Source organism: Triturus cristatus, chromosome 8 (assembly GCF_964204655.1).
Source record: "Triturus cristatus chromosome 8, aTriCri1.1, whole genome shotgun sequence".
NCBI classification, from domain to species: Eukaryota; Metazoa; Chordata; class Amphibia; order Caudata; family Salamandridae; genus Triturus; species Triturus cristatus.
This window is the reverse complement of record NC_140591.1, coordinates 1542588323-1542608201: the sequence shown is the minus strand read 5'-3', so window position 1 is coordinate 1542608201 and position 19879 is coordinate 1542588323. Positions and strand designations below refer to the sequence as shown.

Here is a 19879-nt window from a genome sequence, read left to right as displayed (position 1 = left end):
CCTGGTTCTTGCCTGGAGTAAGATTAAGCAATTGCCATACTTTGCTTTTGACATATACGGCTTACTCCTCAGACATTGAATAGTCATTTTGCATGATCTGTCACACAATTGGCCAACTAACGCTTCCATGACGAGTAGATCTTCGAACGCGTCACCCATTAAGCTACGTAAGGCCTGTCACTTGGTTGCCTAGCTACCGTCTCTAAACGTATGACGCATCGGCGTTGCGCGCCGGACGCGTCACCTAGCAACTAGTGGCCCACGCGTTTGTAGCTGACGGGCGCCACGTACGCGCATAGCTACTTGTATATCTATCGGCCGCTTTCATGAGCACTCACCGATTCGGCCGTGGGGAGACAGGACGTATGCCTGAGCCCCTCTCTAACTAATTTCCAGTCGTGAATCACACCAAGGTGAGCGTTTGATATATCGTGGTTTGTCCAGACACCGAACCACTGACGGTACTGGAAAACTAATGAATCCCCCCCCTTTTTTTATGCAGAACCCTCCTGACAAGTGATTAACGCACTCAGAGGGATCCGGACGCACGTCTGCACCCGGCTTCTAACTAATGCGAAACCTGACTGCAAGACATAACACTGATACTGGGTGAGTGCTAATTCCAATATAGACGAGCACCCACGAGAGTACATTAGAGTATGTAACAAGCACTGGAAAGGCTAATGAATTCCCTTCCATACAGAACCTCCCAGACGTGCGATTTATGCGCTCAGAGAAGTCAGGACGAATGCCTGCGCTTGGCTTTTGATTAATGTGAAACCCGATTGCAAGACCCAAAACAGATACTGGGTGAGTTTTATTTCACGTATAGACCAACACCTATTAGATTACTGCAGAGCACTCAATAGGCAATGCGTGATTATTCCCCACCCCTTTCTCTCAGAATTAGTGTGACTCAGGAGATCTTTGAACACTTGCCAGTCGAAGATTTCGAACCAAGTCCTTTAGGAAATATCGGACTACACTAGGTGAGTTTTCACCTTGCATGCCGATATATTACGAGCATCCCCCTCCCTGCTTACACACATTTGACCTTATACTTTGCTATCCTACAGGCTGTCAACCCCAACCCCCCCCCTTCGTAATGTCCTGATGAAGACCCGCATTGACTAACCAGTTGTGCACCGTCAGGGTTGAAACGTCGACTAATACTGGATCAGTTGAAAGACTCTGCTAAAAGACTGACTCAAACCTATTTGCAGACCTATTCAATTACCTGTTTTTCTGGCCTCTTTTTGTCTGAATTTTAATAATCACCTTGTATATAGTACGCACTATCACTATTTCACTGAGCACCACATGTCACCTTGTCACCAATAATTCTTTAATCATTCTCGTTGTTTGACAGCCACATAATTCAATTCAAGTATTTATAAATGACGGAATTTATAAAATCATTTATATTCTTTATGGTCTCATTGTGTGTATATATTTTTATAAATTGCTGTTGTGTTCTGAATAACTAAAGAAGTTACTCAATATCTAAAGAAATTATTCTTACCCGACAGAACCAATTGTTGTTTTTGCATAACTGCCCAGGTTCTGAGGGATACTGGGTTACCCCATTGCTATTCTAGCTAACTTCATGGACTCGCTACATCTTCCCAAGGCGAGCTCGGTCCGTTTCGGTCCATCCACTGATGGCCTGGAGAAACCCGGCCCATGAACCTTTTTGTATGGCTTCCAGCACCTTCTTCAGAATCTTGTTGGACTGGGTGTGCGTTTCAATCTCTGACAGGGTTAGGGCCTTTGGGCACGCCCACTGGGTGACCATGCTGACAAATTCCTCCGTTAGTTGCTCTTGGTCGTGGGTTTCCTCAGGGGCACCGGCTGGGTGGCGTGACTAGAAATCCGCTGGATTTTTGGCACCAGGCGGGTATACCAGATCAAATTGGTAATGCTGGAGTTGGATCGCCCACCTTTCGATCCGCGGTGGTGGGTGTGGTGCAGTTCCTCTGAAGAGCGGGACAAGTGGCTGGTGATCCGTTACAACGCGGAACGGATGCCCACTCAAATATAGGTGAAAATGGTTGCAGGCCCACCTGATGGCTAGTGCTTCCCGTTCAATTTGGGAGTATCTTGTCTCCGTTGCCGTCAGAGATTTACTGGCGAATGCTAGAGGGACCCATGTCCCTGGATTTGTTTCCTGGGACAGCAGCGCCCCCAGGCCTACGGGGCTGGCATCCACTATTAGTTCAGTTGGTCGCTTGGTGTCGAAATATGCCATGGTCGTCTTTTCCAGTAACATGGATTTTACCTTGCTGAAGGCTTCTTGTTCTTCCGGGCCCCACTTCCACACACTGTCTTTCTTCTTCAAGTTTCGTAATGGTTCAGCAACCATTGCGAGGTTGGGTATGAATCTCCCACAGTATGTTGCCATACCTAGAAAACTTTGAACTTCTGACGCCGTTGTGGGGGCTGGAGCCAGTCGAATCGCCTGCGACTTCCGGGGGTCCACTTTAACACCTTCTTGGCTGAACACGTATCCAAAGAATTTGATGGTCTTTTTAAAGAACTGGCACTTTTCTTTGTGTAGAGTCACCCCATGTTCCGCGAGGCGATGGAGCGTGGCTCTGAGCCGCCGGTGATGGTCCTCCAAAGTTGCTGAATGAATTAGGATGTCATCACTGACATTTAATACCCCTTGAAGCTCTGACAGGACTTCCCGGACTGCGTTTTGGAAAATTTCGGCAGCCGAGGATTTTCCCAAATTTAGTCTTTTGTATCTTCTGAGCCCCAGGTGTGTTGAGAAGGTAGTTATGTACCTGCTTTCCTCAGCCAACCTCAACTGGTGGTATCCTGCGATGAGGTCTAGTTTAGAAAACCACCGGGACCCATTGAGATCTGCAAGGATGTCATCTACGGTTGGTGTCAAATGCCTCTCCCGTCGTATTGCCTGGTTAGGCATGCGCATGTCTATGCAGAGCCTGATTTGTCCAGGCTGTTTCGGCTTCTCAGCGATTACCATCAGTGACACTCAGGGGGTGGATCCGGTAACTTTCTCTATCACCCCTTGTTGTTCAAGTTTGATCAACTCTTGCTCCACCAATGGCCGGAGGTGGAATGGGATGCGTCTGTGCCGTAGGGTCACGGGTTTCACTGACGTGTCGATGTGCATTCGCACTGGAGGTCGTTTCATGCTCCATAGCCCTTTGAACAACTGTGGAAACAGTTCCAAGATGTCTTCTGTCTGAAGTACTCTTACCGCATTAGCGAACGTTACCAGGCTTAGGTCTTCCGCGGTGTGACTCCCCACGAGGATATCTGCTTCTCTGTCAACCAGGTGGAACGTAGTTGTTACTTCATGACTTTCTGACTTCACTTGTACTGTCATTTTCCCTTTTAGCGGCAGGGGCGTCTGACTTCCATACGTTAGAATTTTTACCTTGGACGGTGTGAGTTGTGGTCTTGGGTTTAGTCTCTTATAATGTTGGCTCCCCATCACATTGACCGAGGCTCTGGTGTCAATTAGGGCTCTGACGGGGGACCCTGCGATCTTGATTGCACACGTCAGTTGAGGACGTCGCCTCCGCTTTAGGTCACTTGCGAATGATATGAGGAGGCATTTCTCCTCTTCGTCAGTGGACGGGTCTTCGAGGTATCCTCTGTGCTGCGGGGACACCTTCAGCGTGCGTGCCGTGTCGGGTTCTTCAAGCGAGAGGCGTCTCACTGCTTTGGTCGGTGGTCGTCGTCTGGCGCTCCCTCTGCCCCGCATGCCTCCTCGGCATACACTGGAGAAGTGGTTCGGAATCCCGCACTTCGAGCAGGTCTTCCCTCGAGCCGGGCACTCATTCGGGGCATGCTCTTCTTTGCCGCAATATCCGCACTGCGACTGACGCGGCTTCCTGGTGGGCCACCGCCCTCTGCTGCAACGCCCTGGGGTGTACACTGCATCCACCCGTTCTGTCTTGATGGCCACTGCTGAACTTGCTGTGGGCATGAGCGCCGCTTCCATCGCTGTGGACCGGACCTCGGACAGGTCATGTGACCGTGCTAGGACAAGCATGTCTTCCAGCGAGATCCTGGGTTGGTGGAGGATGAGCGTCCTCAATGTTTTGTTTCAGCACCCTTGGATGAGCTGCGCGCGCACTTCCTTGACTGGATCATCCTCCGTGCATGTGCTGGCTAACTCTTTCAAGCGTGCGTGAAATGCATCCATTGACTCTCCTTCTCTTTGACGGGCCTGCCGCAATTTGAAACGTTCGTAATCGGGGTTTAGTTGCGGGTCAAAATGGGCATTGAGTGCCCTCACTGCCTCGTCGTAATCTGTGGGGGCTCCCATGTTCGGTAGGTGCTTGAAGAGCTTGTATATCTCATCCCCTGCGAAATGTAGCAGCAACGACCGTTTGACGGTGCCATCCGTTTCTCTGGTGGCAGTGAAATAATTGTCTAGCCGGCCAACCCACACGTTCCACCTCGGGGATGCTGTGGCAGGATCAATTAGTTCGCTAAACGGGGGTAGCACGCTCACCTGAGAATGCACCGGCATTGCTGGAGCTGCCGCCTGCAGTGGGCCGCTGCTGCCCCTGCTTGGTCTGTCATGGCTGTCCCTATTACTGCCTGTGGTTTTGTTTTTACGTATGTCCTTTTCTGTCCCCCTTAGCTCCTTTTCCCTTCTTTTTTGTTGTTGTTGTGATTTGTCCACAGCTCCCTGGTCTTCTTTTGGTAAGGTGGGTGTTGCTCTTGCTTATCGCTCACTTAGTTCTCCCCTTGTGTGTTGTGGTTGACATCCCTGTGTTCCTTTTGCCAATGCTTAGTGGCGTGACAGTGCTTCCTTTATATAAATGTGTGAGGACCTTCTGGTGACTTTCTTTCCATTTGCCAAGGCTTGTTGGCTGATGATAGCCTGTGGTCCTGGCGCTTCCTTTGCCTGTGCACGGCAGCCGTTCACCGCTGGGGGTCTCTTTTTTTTCTCTCTTCTCCCAGCCTTGTTGCTGGCTCAGACGCGCTTCCCCCTCGAGGCAGGCGAAGGCCTCAATCGCGCATGCGCGCTCCTCCGGGAGGAGTGCCGGCCTCAGCGTGCTTCCAGACACAGCGTGGGCCTTGGGGAAGCGCGATCTGGAGCGTCGCTGACTGGAGCGATGCAGAGGTGCGGGGGCGATGGCAGCGCTCACCTGAAGTGGCTCGCGGGCGACCCTTCGCACGACGATCTGCCGGCAGTGCGGACCCCACGTGGCAGGAATCACCAGGCAGCTGGAGCGGGACTCTCGAACGGCAGATGAGGATTCGCGGCGGTGGTAGAGGTGAGGGGTCTCGAACGCCCACGCCCTTGTCGCCAGTGTTGGGGGTTGTGAACCAGGGGGGTTACATGTGTAAATATTACGGCATGTATAGATGTGTTGCAGAGACAGACAAAGAACACATTGGCCACTGGTATGGACTGGAAGTCCCGAGCGACTCCGGTCCCTTTATTTAAAGCCTTCTGGCCAGAAGGTGATACAATGTTGGTATCGGGTTCTGGGTTGGGGTCTCTGCTCAAACTCCACGGCCAAACACTAGACAGCTACATCTATGACTCTGATAGTGCACTGGAGTCTGCTGCCAAGACCTCATAAGTAATTTTGCAATATAAATCAACTTAATTGACTTGCTCATCAAAAATAGTTTTTCTGAATTTTTTTGATTTTTCGAATTGAACTATTAGGGCACTGTGTAAACCCCCATTCCACTCTTACATTTTAAAAAGGCTTGGTTGAGATAGGAAAAGTTCTAAAAAAGAGACTGGTCAGAAACTCGACCTGGCAATCATCCAAGTCCCAATGATAATGGCTCAAAGGGTGTTGTGCAAAAGCAAGGGGCATTAGCTGCAAGGGGACATCTAACAAGGAGGACCTTAAGAAGCTCCTCAGCTCCTTTGAGAGAGAAAGAATAGAGAGGTAGGGTCATTCCTCGGAAGAAGGACATGAAGAAGGTACGGTTGAGGCCCTGGCCCAAAATGATAGCTATGGGAAAGAAGGTAAAACCTTCAACTCTCCAACCTTCCCCAGACCACCATCACCAATCGGAAGTGACAGGAGTCACTCTAGCAGACCCCCCCAGAGGTAAGGTGGGGGGGGGAGGATATGCTTGACTTACTCTCCCTGGAGGAGAAAAATCTTGTACTTGAGGAAAGGAGACTAGCCGTTGAGGAAAGAAGGGTTAAGTTGGGCCTTGGGCCCAAAGATGGCAGCAGCAACAATAGTACCAGGGAGAAGGAGGAATCCTTTGACCCTAAAATCCCCAAAGGGATTGTCCCTAAGTTTAGTGATGTTGATGATATTGACAAATGGTTTGCAGCTTTTGAGGGGGCCTACAAAATGATGAGGATAGTACACCAGCACTGGGGCTCGCTACTCTGGAGTAGTTTCGAGTTTGACGCTTGTCCCACATCGAATCTGAAAAGCCACCCACAGGTAAGCCCTTAAGTACCGTAGGGAAAGGTTTGGAATGATTCAGGATCCCTCCCGGAGGAGAGGCTGGACAGAGGGGAGGATACTCCCATGTCCTTTGTCCAGTTTCGCGCCAGAGCGGGAGCCAATGGCTCCCGGAACTGGCTCAAACTGAAGTATGCAAGGAAGGGACCTAATGTGCCCTTTAAAGCAGTCTGGTGGTGCTGGAATGCACCCCACCCCAGCCCAATACTCTAAGTCCTGTCTGGGAGGTGGTCACACCTCACTGTGGCAGGAAACCTATTGTTCTGCCTTTCCCTACTTGAGCTCAGCTCAGCAGCAGGACAGCAGAAACGTGTTTATGGTCGGCGACAGTACTAGCTTGCTGTTAGACTCGAAAAGGCTGGCACCTGGAATACAGGGGGGCAGCCTAGGGGAGTCCCCCAGTACATGGGATCTTACATCCAACACTGGAATCTGTGTTGGAGTAGGATTCCAACAGGTTTGATACCAAACATGACTGGTTTCGGTGCAGTCAATATATAGTTAGACATCTCATATTTGACTTGATATCCACTATATGTATTAAATGGCTGACCGCACTTACAAAGCCTGGGGAATCAACTCCGTGGTTTGTAGAGGGGCCCTGCTCATGAAAGATGCAAAAACAACAGTTGGTGGACAGAATGCAGAACAATGTCATACATTCACCCCGGTACAGAGATCTGGGCATAAATCCATTGTTTTTTTGCTCACCATGCCATCCCAGTTTAGACCTGGCCATATGCAAATCAGTCTTGACCCTGTGCCTCATGGGAACAGTCCAGCCCGAGCTGCCAAGCCAGGTCCTCCCTGGACCAGAAACAAGCATCCTAGGATCGGTTTCGGGGTTTCACCCCTCTTCAGCCAGGATAGCTTGATTCCAGTGGCATGGAGAGCACGGGACTCACGTCTGAGCATACCCGTCCCACTCGGAGTGACAAATGCAAAAACAACAGTTGATGGACAGAATGCAGAACAATGTCATACATTCACCCCAGTACAGAGATCTGGGCCTCAATCCATCGTTTTTTTGCTCACCATGCCACCCCAGTTTAGACCTGGCCATATGCAAATCAGTCTTGACCCTGTGCCTCATGGGAACAGTCCAGCCCGAACTGCCAAGCCAGGTCCTCCCTGGACCGGAAACAAGTATCCTAGGACTGGTTTCGGGGTTTCACCCCTCTTCAGCCATGATAGCTTGATTCCAGTGGCATGGAGAGCACGGGACTCCCGTCTGAGCATACCCGTCCTACTCGGGGTGACAAATGCAAAAACAACACATGAGGCACAGGGTCAAGACTGATTTGCATATGGCTGGGTTCAAACTGGAATGGCATGGTGAGCAAAAAACCGATGGATTTAGGCCCAGATCTCTGTACTTGGGAGAATGTATGACATTGTTCTGCATTCTGTCCATCAACTGTTGTTTTTGCATTTGTCACCCCGAGTGGGACGGGTATGCTCAGACGTGAGTCCCGTACTCTCCATGCCACTGGAATCAAGCTATCCTGCCTGAAGAGGGGTGAAACCCCGAAACCGGTCCTAGGATGCTTGGTTCCAGTCCAGGGAGGACCTGGCTTGGCAGTTCGGGCTGGACTGTTCCCATGAGGCACAGGGTCAAGACTGATTTGCATATGGCTGGGTTCAAACTCGAATGCCATGGTGAGCAAAAAAACGATGGATTTAGGCCCAGATCTCTGTACTGGGGAGAATGTATGACATTGTTCTGCATTCTGTCCATCAACTGTTGTTTTTGGATTTGTCACCCCAAGTGGGACGGGTATGCTCAGACGTGAGCCCCGTGCTCTCCATGCCACTGGAATCAAGCTATCCTGGCTGAAGAGGGGTGAAACCCCAAAACCGGTCCTGGGATGCTTGGTTCCAGTCCAGGGAGGACCTGGCTTGGCAGTTCGGGCTGGACTGTTCCCATGAGGCACAGGGTCAAGACTGATTTGCATATGGCTGGGTTCAAACTGGAATGGCATGGTGAGCAAAAAATTGATGGATTTAGGCCCAGATCTCTGTACTGGGGAGAATGTATGACATTGTTCTGCATTCTGTCTATCAACTGTTGTTTTTGCACTGCTCATGAAAGGGCACCCTCACACTTGTAACCAAGTACCCTGCCCTCAGGACTGAAGAGCCTGCCATATGGGTGACTTATAGGTTTTAAATGCAGTGATGTCAGATTTAAGGAAACATATCTGTTGCAAGTGGTGCTAGGACCAACTTATACAGCTGCAATGGCAGGCCTGTAGTCACAGTTTAAGTTGTCTCTCATGGGTGGCATAATACATGCTGCAGCCTATGGGAGACCCATGGTATACTTATGCCCTGGTTATCTTAGTACCATATACTAGGCAATTACAGGGGTACACCAGTAGCCAATTGGGAAGGTACCAAAGTACTTACCATTGTCAAATTTAGGGAGGAAGCACAGTGACTGGGGTCCTGATTAGCCGGATCCCAGTCAGACTAGTCAGAAAATAGAATAACACCAGCAAAAAGAGGGGGTAACCATGAAAGCAAATCCTACTTTCCTGTAATCAAGGAAACCAAGAGCCAAGTATGGCAGTCCTCTGTAGTAAGCCTTTGCCATTACGTAGTCATTGGGAATATCTGTCCTTTGGATGCTATGATTCAGTCTTTGTTGACATGGGAGTTGTCCACCATCCAGACATGAGTGAGAGACTTTTTAGCAAAGGATAGTGCGGACATTTTGTAGCCAACTGTGGGATCATAGCTCCACCCTTAACAGCCTTGAAATCCTACACGTAGCCTAAGAAAGTGAATTGGACTGCAGTATGTCAGAAGGTTTTTGAGAATTACTAGGCAGCTGTAGGTGCTGCTCCTGTGTTAAAGGCACCTGACTATGGTCAGCCCCTTCATTGTACGGACTGATGCTTCAGTTAGAGATGGAGCAGTGCTGCCTCAACTCGATGACTAGGGTATAGAGTGTCAAGTAGTCTTTAAACAGTTGCAGACTGCTTCTTGGGGACCACAATTGGGCTGCCATTGAAAAGGAATGCTTTGCGATAGTGTGGACCCTGAGGAGGTTCTGGCCTTACTAATTTAGTACCAAACTGTGGTCTAGACAGATCACAAATATCTCAAGTGGTTTATGGCAATGAAGGGTGAGAATACTTAGTTGCTGAGATAGTCTATGTCATTCCAATGTAGAGCACAAAGCAAGAATGCAACATGGGAATGCAGATGGGGTTGCCAGCAGCTCTGCTGGTCTGACCACCACATTTCTCCAACAGCGGAGCAAGGTTTTAGTAGTCTGATCTTGGGAGGGGGTCTGTTAAGATGAGAATGTCCCTGGCATAGTAAACAGCCCTGCCCTGAGTTCCTGACTGCATGCAAAACTGGTATTCTGACATTTTGCTGGGTCCTATAACCTTACCTAGTTAGTCTAGTGAGTATGCAGAGGACTAGGCCTGTCCATGATAATGTGAGGTCCATATCCTGTTGTGTGACCTAGAGGAATGCACCAAGCAAGCCCCCATAGCTACACTAGGAATACTCTCCATGCCCTGGTTTAGTCACACAAAGTGGTGCTGGCACTTTACTGAGTTTTGTGAATCATTAGTTATGATCAGACCTTTTTTCTGTGGTAGAGTGGAGTGCGGCCTACCGACCAGCCGGACTGGCTACTGTGTGTTTCGGTGTGTGGGCTAATTTTGTTGCTGGGGACCTGCCAGGCACATTCCTACTTGCAGCACTTCTAAATAAATGCAAAAACAAATAGTCTAAAAGCATGTTTAAAGTCTACATTAAAATAATTTGTTTTTGCATTGTTTATTTAGAACAATACACTTGTCCGGTCTTGCTAGTGTCTTCACCTGTACAAAGTACTGTTTTAATGTGAACCCCAGACATTTGCGCTGACTTTCTGTGTGCGTGTCTACTGTATGCATGTGCAGTGCATGTGTACCACATGAGTCATAGTAGGACTCTGTTTATGGTCAGAGTCTGAGTACCGGGACCTGTGGGATCCATTTTCGATAGCCCATGTTTTAGCACGACACAAAATAGAGGGCAGATACAGCTTCCCCAAACAGTGAGAGTGTACTGACTGTATTCCTTTAACAGGCGGTGCAAGACTCAGGCACTGAAGTGAGAGAGATGGAGACAGGGCTACTTTTAGAAATTCAAGGAGATCATTGTTATAGGCTGATGATTAGTTATTCCTGACCACTGTCATTTAGTAGATGGCAAGAATGCGTGGTGGGACAGCAGTTTATGTTGTTTGAGGAAGTTTCTGAGCAAGCCTGCTCTTTTGTCTTTCCCTGATTACTCCTTCAGGAAGACTGAGGAAAGCCAGGCGCAGAGAGCTTACACTTCATTTTGTACTTGTTGTGGATACCCCTGCATAGGGCTAGCACCATTGGTACTTGGTGTGAAGCCATCACCTTGCACAAAAGCTGTGCCTGACAGACAAATTACATTTGAAAGAGAATAGACCCAAACTAGTTCTAGTGGATCCACATTCCCTATCTAGAAAATTGATATGAGAGTGTAACTCAAATGACCTTACGTTGTTTCACTTTCAAGTTCTTCTTGACCAAGAAATGGAATGCTCCGCAGAGCACTCAAAGGACAACTGTGTGAGCAGGACTGGTATCCGCATGACAGCCAATCTCCTAGAGGTGAGGGGACATTACCTGCTGTCTGCACTTCTTGCTGGAAGAGCCACAGGTTTGCCTTGCACCTGGAAGTCTACTCGTCTGCCTGCTGAGAGAGGGGAAGAGAGTGCCTGACTCTTCAGGAGGAGAGCCTATGCAGGATGAGAAGCCCAGCAGCTTCCTGGTGTGAGGAACACCCAGAAGAAGCTTGATTGCCTGTGGAGCGAAGCGGAAAGGCCCTTATTTGTGGATCTCTGGCTCTCCTTGAGCCATTCCCATTGTGAACTGCACCAAGCCATTCAAGGGAGAAGCAACATTGTGTCATTCGGCACCCTCCGATGTGCCAAAAAGACTGGTGCTGCCACTACCTGACGTCAGACCAGCTCCAAGAAGAATCACCCATGCCCATTGCTAAAGACCCTGCCTGGAACCTGCATCTGTGCAACCAGCCTGAGAGGCCGCAACTACCGAAGATGAGCACCGCTGTGCAGGAATGCTGCACTGATCCCCATCATCAATCTGTGACCCAAGTAAGGCTGCCACCAAAGCTCCGCACCACTGAAGCTGCTACTGCAGGAACGGGTTCCCCAAAAACGCCCACTTGCGCTACCGGAGCATCAGCTCCACTGAGCAGGTAAAGCAGAGCCTAACTGCACACAAATTGAAAGAGTGAGCACACTGAGAAATCTACTGCGTGAACAGTATACTCTGTGCTCACATTAATTAGTTGTGGCAAGACCATTGAGCTGAACTAAGCATTTGCTGGTGTGGTAATCCAGAGTGAACTTCACCTGTGCTTGATTAATTCCTATGCCGCATGATATAGCGGGGAATGTACACATCACTACTCCTAGAGAAAGAAGATGGGACCAGAGGGGATGTAGCACCTTCTTGGGGATCGTAGGTGAGATTACAACCCTACAACTAATGCTGTAAACTGAGTGGATTATGTTTTGCTGTAAGAATAATGTTCTTTCTTTTTACCTAAAGATAAGTACTGAGCTGGATATTATATTATGTCTATTGGTTCATTGTTGAGTTCTGAGCTCTTGACCCCACGCTACCTCACTGAGAAACCCTCGACTCCTCACTCTCCTTACCCTGAGAGTCAAATGTGGAAAGGGTGCATGTTAAATTTATGATTATATGTTTCCTGGTCTTTCCCCATCTTTTCCTTAAGCATTGTTCTCACTCAGAACGTTAAGCGTTTAATGTTCTGTTGTTGGTATTTTGCACCAGTTTCTCTGATGTCGACCTCTGTTCCAGACGTGTTAATACATTGTCTTTACTCACCCGAAAGATTTGTTGCCCCCTGCTTTACAGCAGCAATTTTTATGAGAAGCATGTGAACAGAGCTTCAAGAACTAAACAGAATGTATATCCCCCTTACCTTCCTATTAAATAATCGGAATGTCCCTTCAGGAAAAGTAGACTTCTTCATCAATTTCATTTAAAGCGGTGTTCCATGCCTTGCTTTGACTGTGGAGGTGCAATTTTGTTTTCTAGCAAATACAATACAATGTATACACTTCAAGAACTTAGGCGAACATTTTGCAATTTCATTTCTATTGATAATCAATATTCTCCCATTGTGTTTTCCCCTTTCCAGCATTACCTTTAGGTATCGCCCTGTACAAATACCTAAATATGCAAGGTAACATCAGTGCCACTATTAGGGGACCCAATCATCAGCTCAACACGCTAAGGAAGATCAAGCCATTCTTACCTTGTGAGGACATCCAGTCATCAGTCCAATCCCTAGTTATCTCACGCTTGGAATATGGTTTGGTGACCCTAGCTGGCCTTCCCAAAGCTAGATTGGCTCTGCTTAGAGACACTCTTTTTGGGGGGAATATTTTTATTGTTTTATCGCATTTGAACTTTAACACAGTTAACTGCTTAAATAAAGTTGCATGATATCACACAAGTGCCATGACCGAGATAAACATCAGTTTGCATATCACATTTCAAATACCCTTCCCATTAGGCCAAGAATACTGCGAGGACCACCATTATGCAATCTCCCCCTACCCCTCCCCCCACGTTACGATGTTGTCTATCTCTATACTCACTTTTGGGCGTCTCTTGTTCAATTTGCACCCTCACATGTCTCATATTTCACTCAGAGCCTGTCTGTTCTATGTCTGCTATGACATCAAGTCCATAATATTCCCTCCATTTGCCCCATACTTTATGGAATTCTTTCGGGCAACCTCTCGCCTTATATGTGACCCTTTCTGCGGCCATGTAAATATCCATTTCCTTTCTCCATTCTTGAATCGTTGGCATGGTCGTATCTCCCCACCTTCTCGCCATGTCTCTTTTTACTACTACTGATCCTAGTGTGCTGAATAGCAATTTTGACCCATCTATGTCTATGTCTTTCGGAACTCCTAGCAGGATAAATTTGGGGTCTAGAGGAATATCTGACTGTAGTATTTTATTGAGTTCCGCTAGGACAACCGTCCAGTATGTCTGTATGTGTGTGCATTCCCATACTGTGTGATAGAAATTTCCCTCTTCCTGTCCACAGCGGTGGCACATTGGATCTGTTGCACGCCCTATCTGGTGTAATTTGGCCTTATCGTAGTAGGCTCTATGCAAAATCTTGTATTGGATTAACCGAAACCAGGATTTTATTGCAACCTCCCTGGGATGCATCAGGGCTGCCACCTAGTCCACATCCTCTATTTCTCCCACATCCTGTTCCCATGTGGCCCTCAACTTCTCCAGCCTATCTGGAGCATTATTGTTTAGTGTCTTATAATTGGCCGATACTGCCTTTGTCGTGAGGCGTTCTTGGAGTAACCTTCCCTCCAGTGGTGCATAGACAGGTGTGGAGGGTTCCGCTATATTTTCTGTGTTCCATGCTTGTTTCAACTGAGCATATTTAAGGAACTGGTTTGGTTGTAGTTCAGTCTGGAGAGCACCAAAGCTCTTGAGGACCCCTTTATCTATAATATCTCCTACCGTGGAAATACCAATGGAATCCCATTCCCGTAACCCTCTTAGTTTTTTTTTTTACCTCTTTCAGCCAGTTCCCATGCCACAGGGGTGTTTCTTTCGTGATTTTATGATCCCATCTAATTGCTTTGGTTGCCTGTTCCCAGATCTCTATCGTCGTCTGTGTGACCCCTTTACCGCCATTTAGGTAATGGAGGAATGTCTTTTTTTGTATCATGTCTCTCTCGAGCCTATATGTTGGGTGGTTACCCGGTGTGTATATCCAGTCATTGATTGGTGTTAGATGTGCCGCCCAGTATTAGGCCTCCAGGTCCGGTAGTGATATCTCTCCATTATATTGGTTGCGTTGCAGGGGGTGCAATGCTATTCTAGGTCGTTTCCCTAGCCACAGGAATGAGCGTAGTTCAGCATGTGTTTCATGGAATATTGATCGTCGGAGTAGGTGGTATGTATTTTGTAGAGTGTATAAAAATTGTGGGAGTGTTTTATAATTTTGAACATTGCCGCTCATCCCAGTATAGTGAGCGGCAGTGTTTTCCATCTTTGTGCGTCTTCCTTGAAGTACATCACTATACGTTTAATATTTTTTTGGAAGCATAGATCTTTATCTGTGGTCAGGAAAATCCCCTGGTATGTAAACCCTAGATATGTTATTTGAAGATCCCTGGGAAGTATGGGCCATGTCGTTATTGCTTTGGGACTGTACATCACATATTTATGCCAGTTTATTTTGTATTCTGAGTTCTGTCCATATGTATCTATGGTGTCAAAAAGGATGGGAATCGTTGTGTTCGGTTGATTGATGTATAAAAGGATATTGTCCGCATACAACAATATCTTCTCCTCCCTGGGATCCTCTGGGTCCAGTTGAATGCCATGCATCGCTGGGGGCTGACGGACCATACATGCTAATGTCTCTACAAAAAGCAAGGGGGACACGGGGCATTCATGTTGTGTCCCATGACCTATGGGAAAGTCTTGTGAGAATCTCCCATTCACCCGAACATTTGCCCTCGGATCTTTATATAAGAGTCCTACCCATTTTCAAAATTTCGGGCCTATACCAAATTTAATCAGGACAGCCTCCAAGAAGGGCCAGTGAACGGCGTCAAACGCCTTTCGTGCATATCAATAAATGTGGGGTGTCGCGATTTTTCACCTTCATCATCCAATTATGTGTTCTCCGTAGATTTCATCTGGTTTCTCGACCTGGCATAAAGCCTGATTGGTGGCAATGCATCAAGGTAGTTATACCCTGATGCAGACTTGTTGATAGAATAGTCGCCAATATCTTTACCTCCATGTTAAGGAGGGATATTGGACGGTAGGACTCACATCTGTCTTTAGGTTTCCCTTGTTTATGAATAACTATTATTGTAGCCATACGGAGGTCTAGCGGAAGGGTTCTCTCCTCATATGTCTCCGTGAAGAGAGTCAATAAATGGGGGCTAAGTAGATCTGCGCATTTTTAATAGAATTCCGCCGGAATGCCGTTGGGTCCCGGGCTCTTCCCTGTGCGTAATTTAGCTATGGCGACCTTTATCTCCTCAATCGAGATGTCTACCTCCATCCCCAGTCTGTCTGTGTCATCATGTGTCGGTGTATGCACCTCTGACAGGTATTCTTCGATGGCAGGTGGGTTTCCTAGTGGTCTGGCTTCATAAAATTCCCCATAATATTGTGCAAAGTTCTGCATAATCTGATCGTCTGTGCGTTTTACGAGTCGATGGGCATCAATTATACATTCCACCCATCTGGCCTCTGCTTCTTTTTTACTAAGCCAGGCAAGAAGTTTCACAGATTTGTCTCTGACGTCATATAATTTATTTAGGGTCGCTAAGGCTTGCGCCTAAGCCACTTGACATGCCACGTCTTTAAATTCCTGCTGTAGATCCTGCAGTTGCCTGACTATTAGATGGCCTTTCCGGCTAATGTATTGTTTCCCTAGGGCTAGAATACTCCTTTTGAGATTCGCTTGGTCTTCTTGGTTTTTCTTTCTTTCCCATGATATACGGTTCTGGGCTCTATCTCTCAGGACTCTTTTATATGTTTCCCACATTATGACCCCAGATTCAACTGATCCTAGATTTTCCTCAAAAAAGACTACCGAATCAGCCCTTTTAGTATAGTCTTGTTTTGAAGGTCCCAGGCGTTTAGCCTCCATTGTGTATATCTGTCCTGTTGTCGACCCCCTATTTGTACATAGAGCGGGGAGTGATCCGACAGGCCTCTAGCCTTGTAGTCTGCTTTACTTACTTCCCCAACTTCGCCTTTCGGGAGAAAAACGTAGTCCAGTCTCGAGTAGACGTTATGTGCCCCTGAATAGTATGAGTACTGTTGCATGCTTGGATTAACTTGTAGCCACACATCCAGTAGACCCAGTGTTTCTGCAAGATGAGCCAGTGGAGTAGTCGTCGTATGTTTTTGAGCTTGCCCTCCCTGACGATCATTGGGTGTGTGCATGACATCATTAAAGCCGCCCCCCACTATATGTAACGAGGAAGGGGACTCCAGAAGGATCTCTGTTAGTTTATTTAGCATACAGGTTTGTAGTTTAGGTGGTGCATATACGGAGACAAGGGTCCGGTTGTGTCTGACCCATTTTCCGGTCACCTCTACATATGTACCTTGTGGGTCTATCCATGTAAGTGTGGGATGAAAGGGTGGTGACATTTTAATCAGGATTGCCACTCTCCTTGAGCCGGTCGTGTATCCTGAGTGGGCCAAGACCTTGTACCTCCCCCTGCCAAGTAGTCCGTATTTTGTTCCCTTCATATGCGTCTCCTGAAGGAACACTACATCTGGATGTATTTGTTTGATGTATCTATTCACAAGGCCTCTCTAAATCTTATCCCCCAGGCCATTGACGTTCCATGTTAGGATAGAAATAGGGTCTTTATCCGGTGTCATTGTCATGTCTTGGGCTATATTTGACCTTCTGCATGGGGTATGTTAGAGACTGCTTCCCGGCTCGGTGTCTCTGTCGTGACATGCATCCTGTATGTGTCCTGCGACTAGAACTAAACCCTAACACAACAATTCTCAACCCCCCCCAACAAATCCCCCTCCCCACCTCCCCTTCTGCACACCATTCCCAACCATCTTGTTTCAGGTCCCGTGTGTATGGGGAAGTAGAGGTCTGTCGCCCACCGTCCTGCCAACTTACACTATGAGCTCAACCTCCTACAGTGGTGAAACTTACAATATAGGGAACGAAAAAATAAAAAAAGGAAGAGAGTCAAAAATAAAAACATCTTTGCAGGCTTCCACTGATCTGTCTCCTTAACTTAGTCTCTTGGTCTCTGTGTGCAATAGAGTGCCAAGGAGGCGAGTGGGGGGGGGAGGGGTGGCCACACAGTCTCTCGCTCCTCTGGTCCAAATTATACTGCAGGCCTATATTTCTGTTTCAGCTTGATTCCGGTTCCTCTACTTGTCTCAACGGTGTTCCAGCTTCCATGTCTTGTTCTATTGCCGCTATTTCTTTCACTAGTGGGTGCTGATTTCCTTCTTCTTCTTCTCCTTCTTCCGACGTAATTTCTCTACTCTCTGAGTCTGTCCGGGATTCCCTCTGGCTGGGTACATGGGTACTGTAAGGATCGCGGATGTTCTGCAGGAGCGTCTGGAGTCGTGAAGATGAGTCCACAGCCGTCCCCCGTGTCTCCCCGACTCTATCAAACTCTAGAGTGCGAGGAATCCACTGGGGAAAACAGGGAAACAAAACAAGGAAAGGTGGGGGGATCCGGTAAGTCTTGATAGGTGATGTCGTCAGGAGGAACAACAGGAGCGTAAGAGATCTCCACAAGGCAAACAAGTAGATCTCCCAGCTGTAATATAAAGGTAGTTAGTGGTATACCTCTGTAACGCCCTCCCTGTGTCCCTACTTCTTTAGGTCCCCAACACCTACCGGTATATCGTCTGCTGCTAAGTAGAAGTATGTATGAACCAACAGGTGTGATCTAAATAGTAGTTCCTTAGGGTGCAGCTGCAGGGAATAAGTATATCAAGATTATACTCCTGGGAAAGTAGAGTATCCCTTTAATACCTGAGTAAGGCTGGGAAGATCTAGTACCTGGCTTGATAGTTAGAAGAGCGGGAAACCTAACCCCCCTGCTCAATGGTCCTCGCAATGTATCACCACCGGATTCCTGGTAGCTGCTCAGGATGATGAAGGGGATGGATATAAAGGTGACGGGAGGAAAGGATACTGGGGGCGTGAAAACCGGACAAAGGAAAAGACTCCAGCTAATCCAAACTTGGAGTACCTTAACAACAGGCAAAACAATACTAAATGATATTCAAGTATAACACATGGATCAGCGAGGCGATAGACAGAGGACACCACGCTAGGCAGCGCTGGGAATGGAGAAAGCGCTCCGTCACTGTCAGACTACCTCTCAATACGAAGAAACGCGAGACAGGAAACCCCTGGACCTCCAACCACCCAGCAGACCTTACTTGGGTGAAGATGCCACAACCAGGAGCAACCCTCGTGAATATCCTGAAGAGAGAGGACACCTTCCACTGTCAGTAACGACAGGATCCACACGCTACAAACACCAGCGCCGAGGAACGTCCCCGACACCAAACAGGAAACCGGAACTAACAATACAGGAAGTCAGGCAACAGCACTTGTGACGGAAATGGGGCTCGATGCAAGAACGCGAAGCGGCGTGTATACGCTCTTTGCCCCTTATATACCTGCCACCTGTAGGGGCTGAATCGCGTGGCATGACAGGTACTTTGACAATCGTTTCCCTTTCCAGATTCTCTTGAGCCCTCTTTCTTTTTGCCCCTCTTGCGCATGTCCTTCTTGTTCCAGAGCTCTCGTCTTCTTCAAGGTCTCGTTTGTTCATGCACCTATTTCATGTATCCTCTCTCCGCTCAATTGCTGCCTTCCCGATTTATGTAGGTTTGGTCGCACCGCCACCCATTTCCATGCCTCTTTCGGTGTCTGAAAGAAATGCGCTTTGTCTTTAAAGATTACCTTCAGTTGTGCCGGGAATAAGAGCATGTACGGAATCTAGTGAGCCCTGAGCTTCTGTTTCACAGAGTCGAAGGTTCGTCTTTGTCGCTGTACCTCCCTGCTGTAAACTGGGAATATCATGATGCAAGAGTTCTCGTGTCTGATGTCTCCCAGTCTTCTGGCTTCTCTCAGTATCAGGTCTCTGTCTAGGAAGTTCGGAAATCTCTCTATGATGGGCCTTGATGGGGCACCCGGAGGGGACTTAGCCGCCAACGCCATGTGAGCTCTCTCAATTACCAAACATGTGGTGAATTTTTCCAGCAGGATGATGTTTTGGAGCCAGGAGCGCAAAAATTCAGGGACACTCATTCCTTCAACCCCTTCCTGGAAGCCCACGATGTGTAGGTTGTTACTTCTCGCTCTATTTTTGGCATCTTCGATGCGCCATTGTATATCCTTACTTGAAGCCTGTAATTCTGCAACCCCCTTCCGAAGCTCCTTCACTGCCTCTTCCACTTCTTTCATTCTAGTATCAGATTCTGATACTCTTTCGGATAAATTATGGAGGTCCTGCCTCAGCAGCATAACATCAGAGCCACTTCTAACTCAGTTCTGGATGCGTGAATTGCCTGTAGCAGCATCTCTGTGTCTGACATAGGAGGTGTTGAACCCTCCGGGGGTGGAGTGACCACCTTGGTGCACCGGTCCATTTATGGTCAGGTACATTCGAGTCCCCCTCCTCCCTTAAGTCCAAACCCTTGGGGTGGGGTAGCTCGCCGCCCCCCTTCTTCTCCCAAGGCAAACATTTAACACCACACCTGTTTGGATTAAGGGTCGTAAACCCCAGCCGTATTTATTACATAAAATCAATCAAACATTATAATTATCATTAT

The 19879-nt window shown here is 47.9% G+C and overlaps 1 protein-coding gene across 1 annotated transcript in view; it reads left to right on the top strand.

Moving 5' to 3' along the window:
• LOC146806089 (secreted frizzled-related protein 2-like) overlaps positions 1-19879 on the top strand; it is a 127228-nt gene that overhangs the window by 9018 nt on the left and 98331 nt on the right. Inside the window, exon 2 of the mRNA XM_085623414.1 lies at positions 4948-5264. Within this exon, the coding sequence (XP_085479540.1) occupies positions 4948-5264 (317 nt within the window). The remainder of the gene's footprint in view (positions 1-4947; positions 5265-19879) is intronic.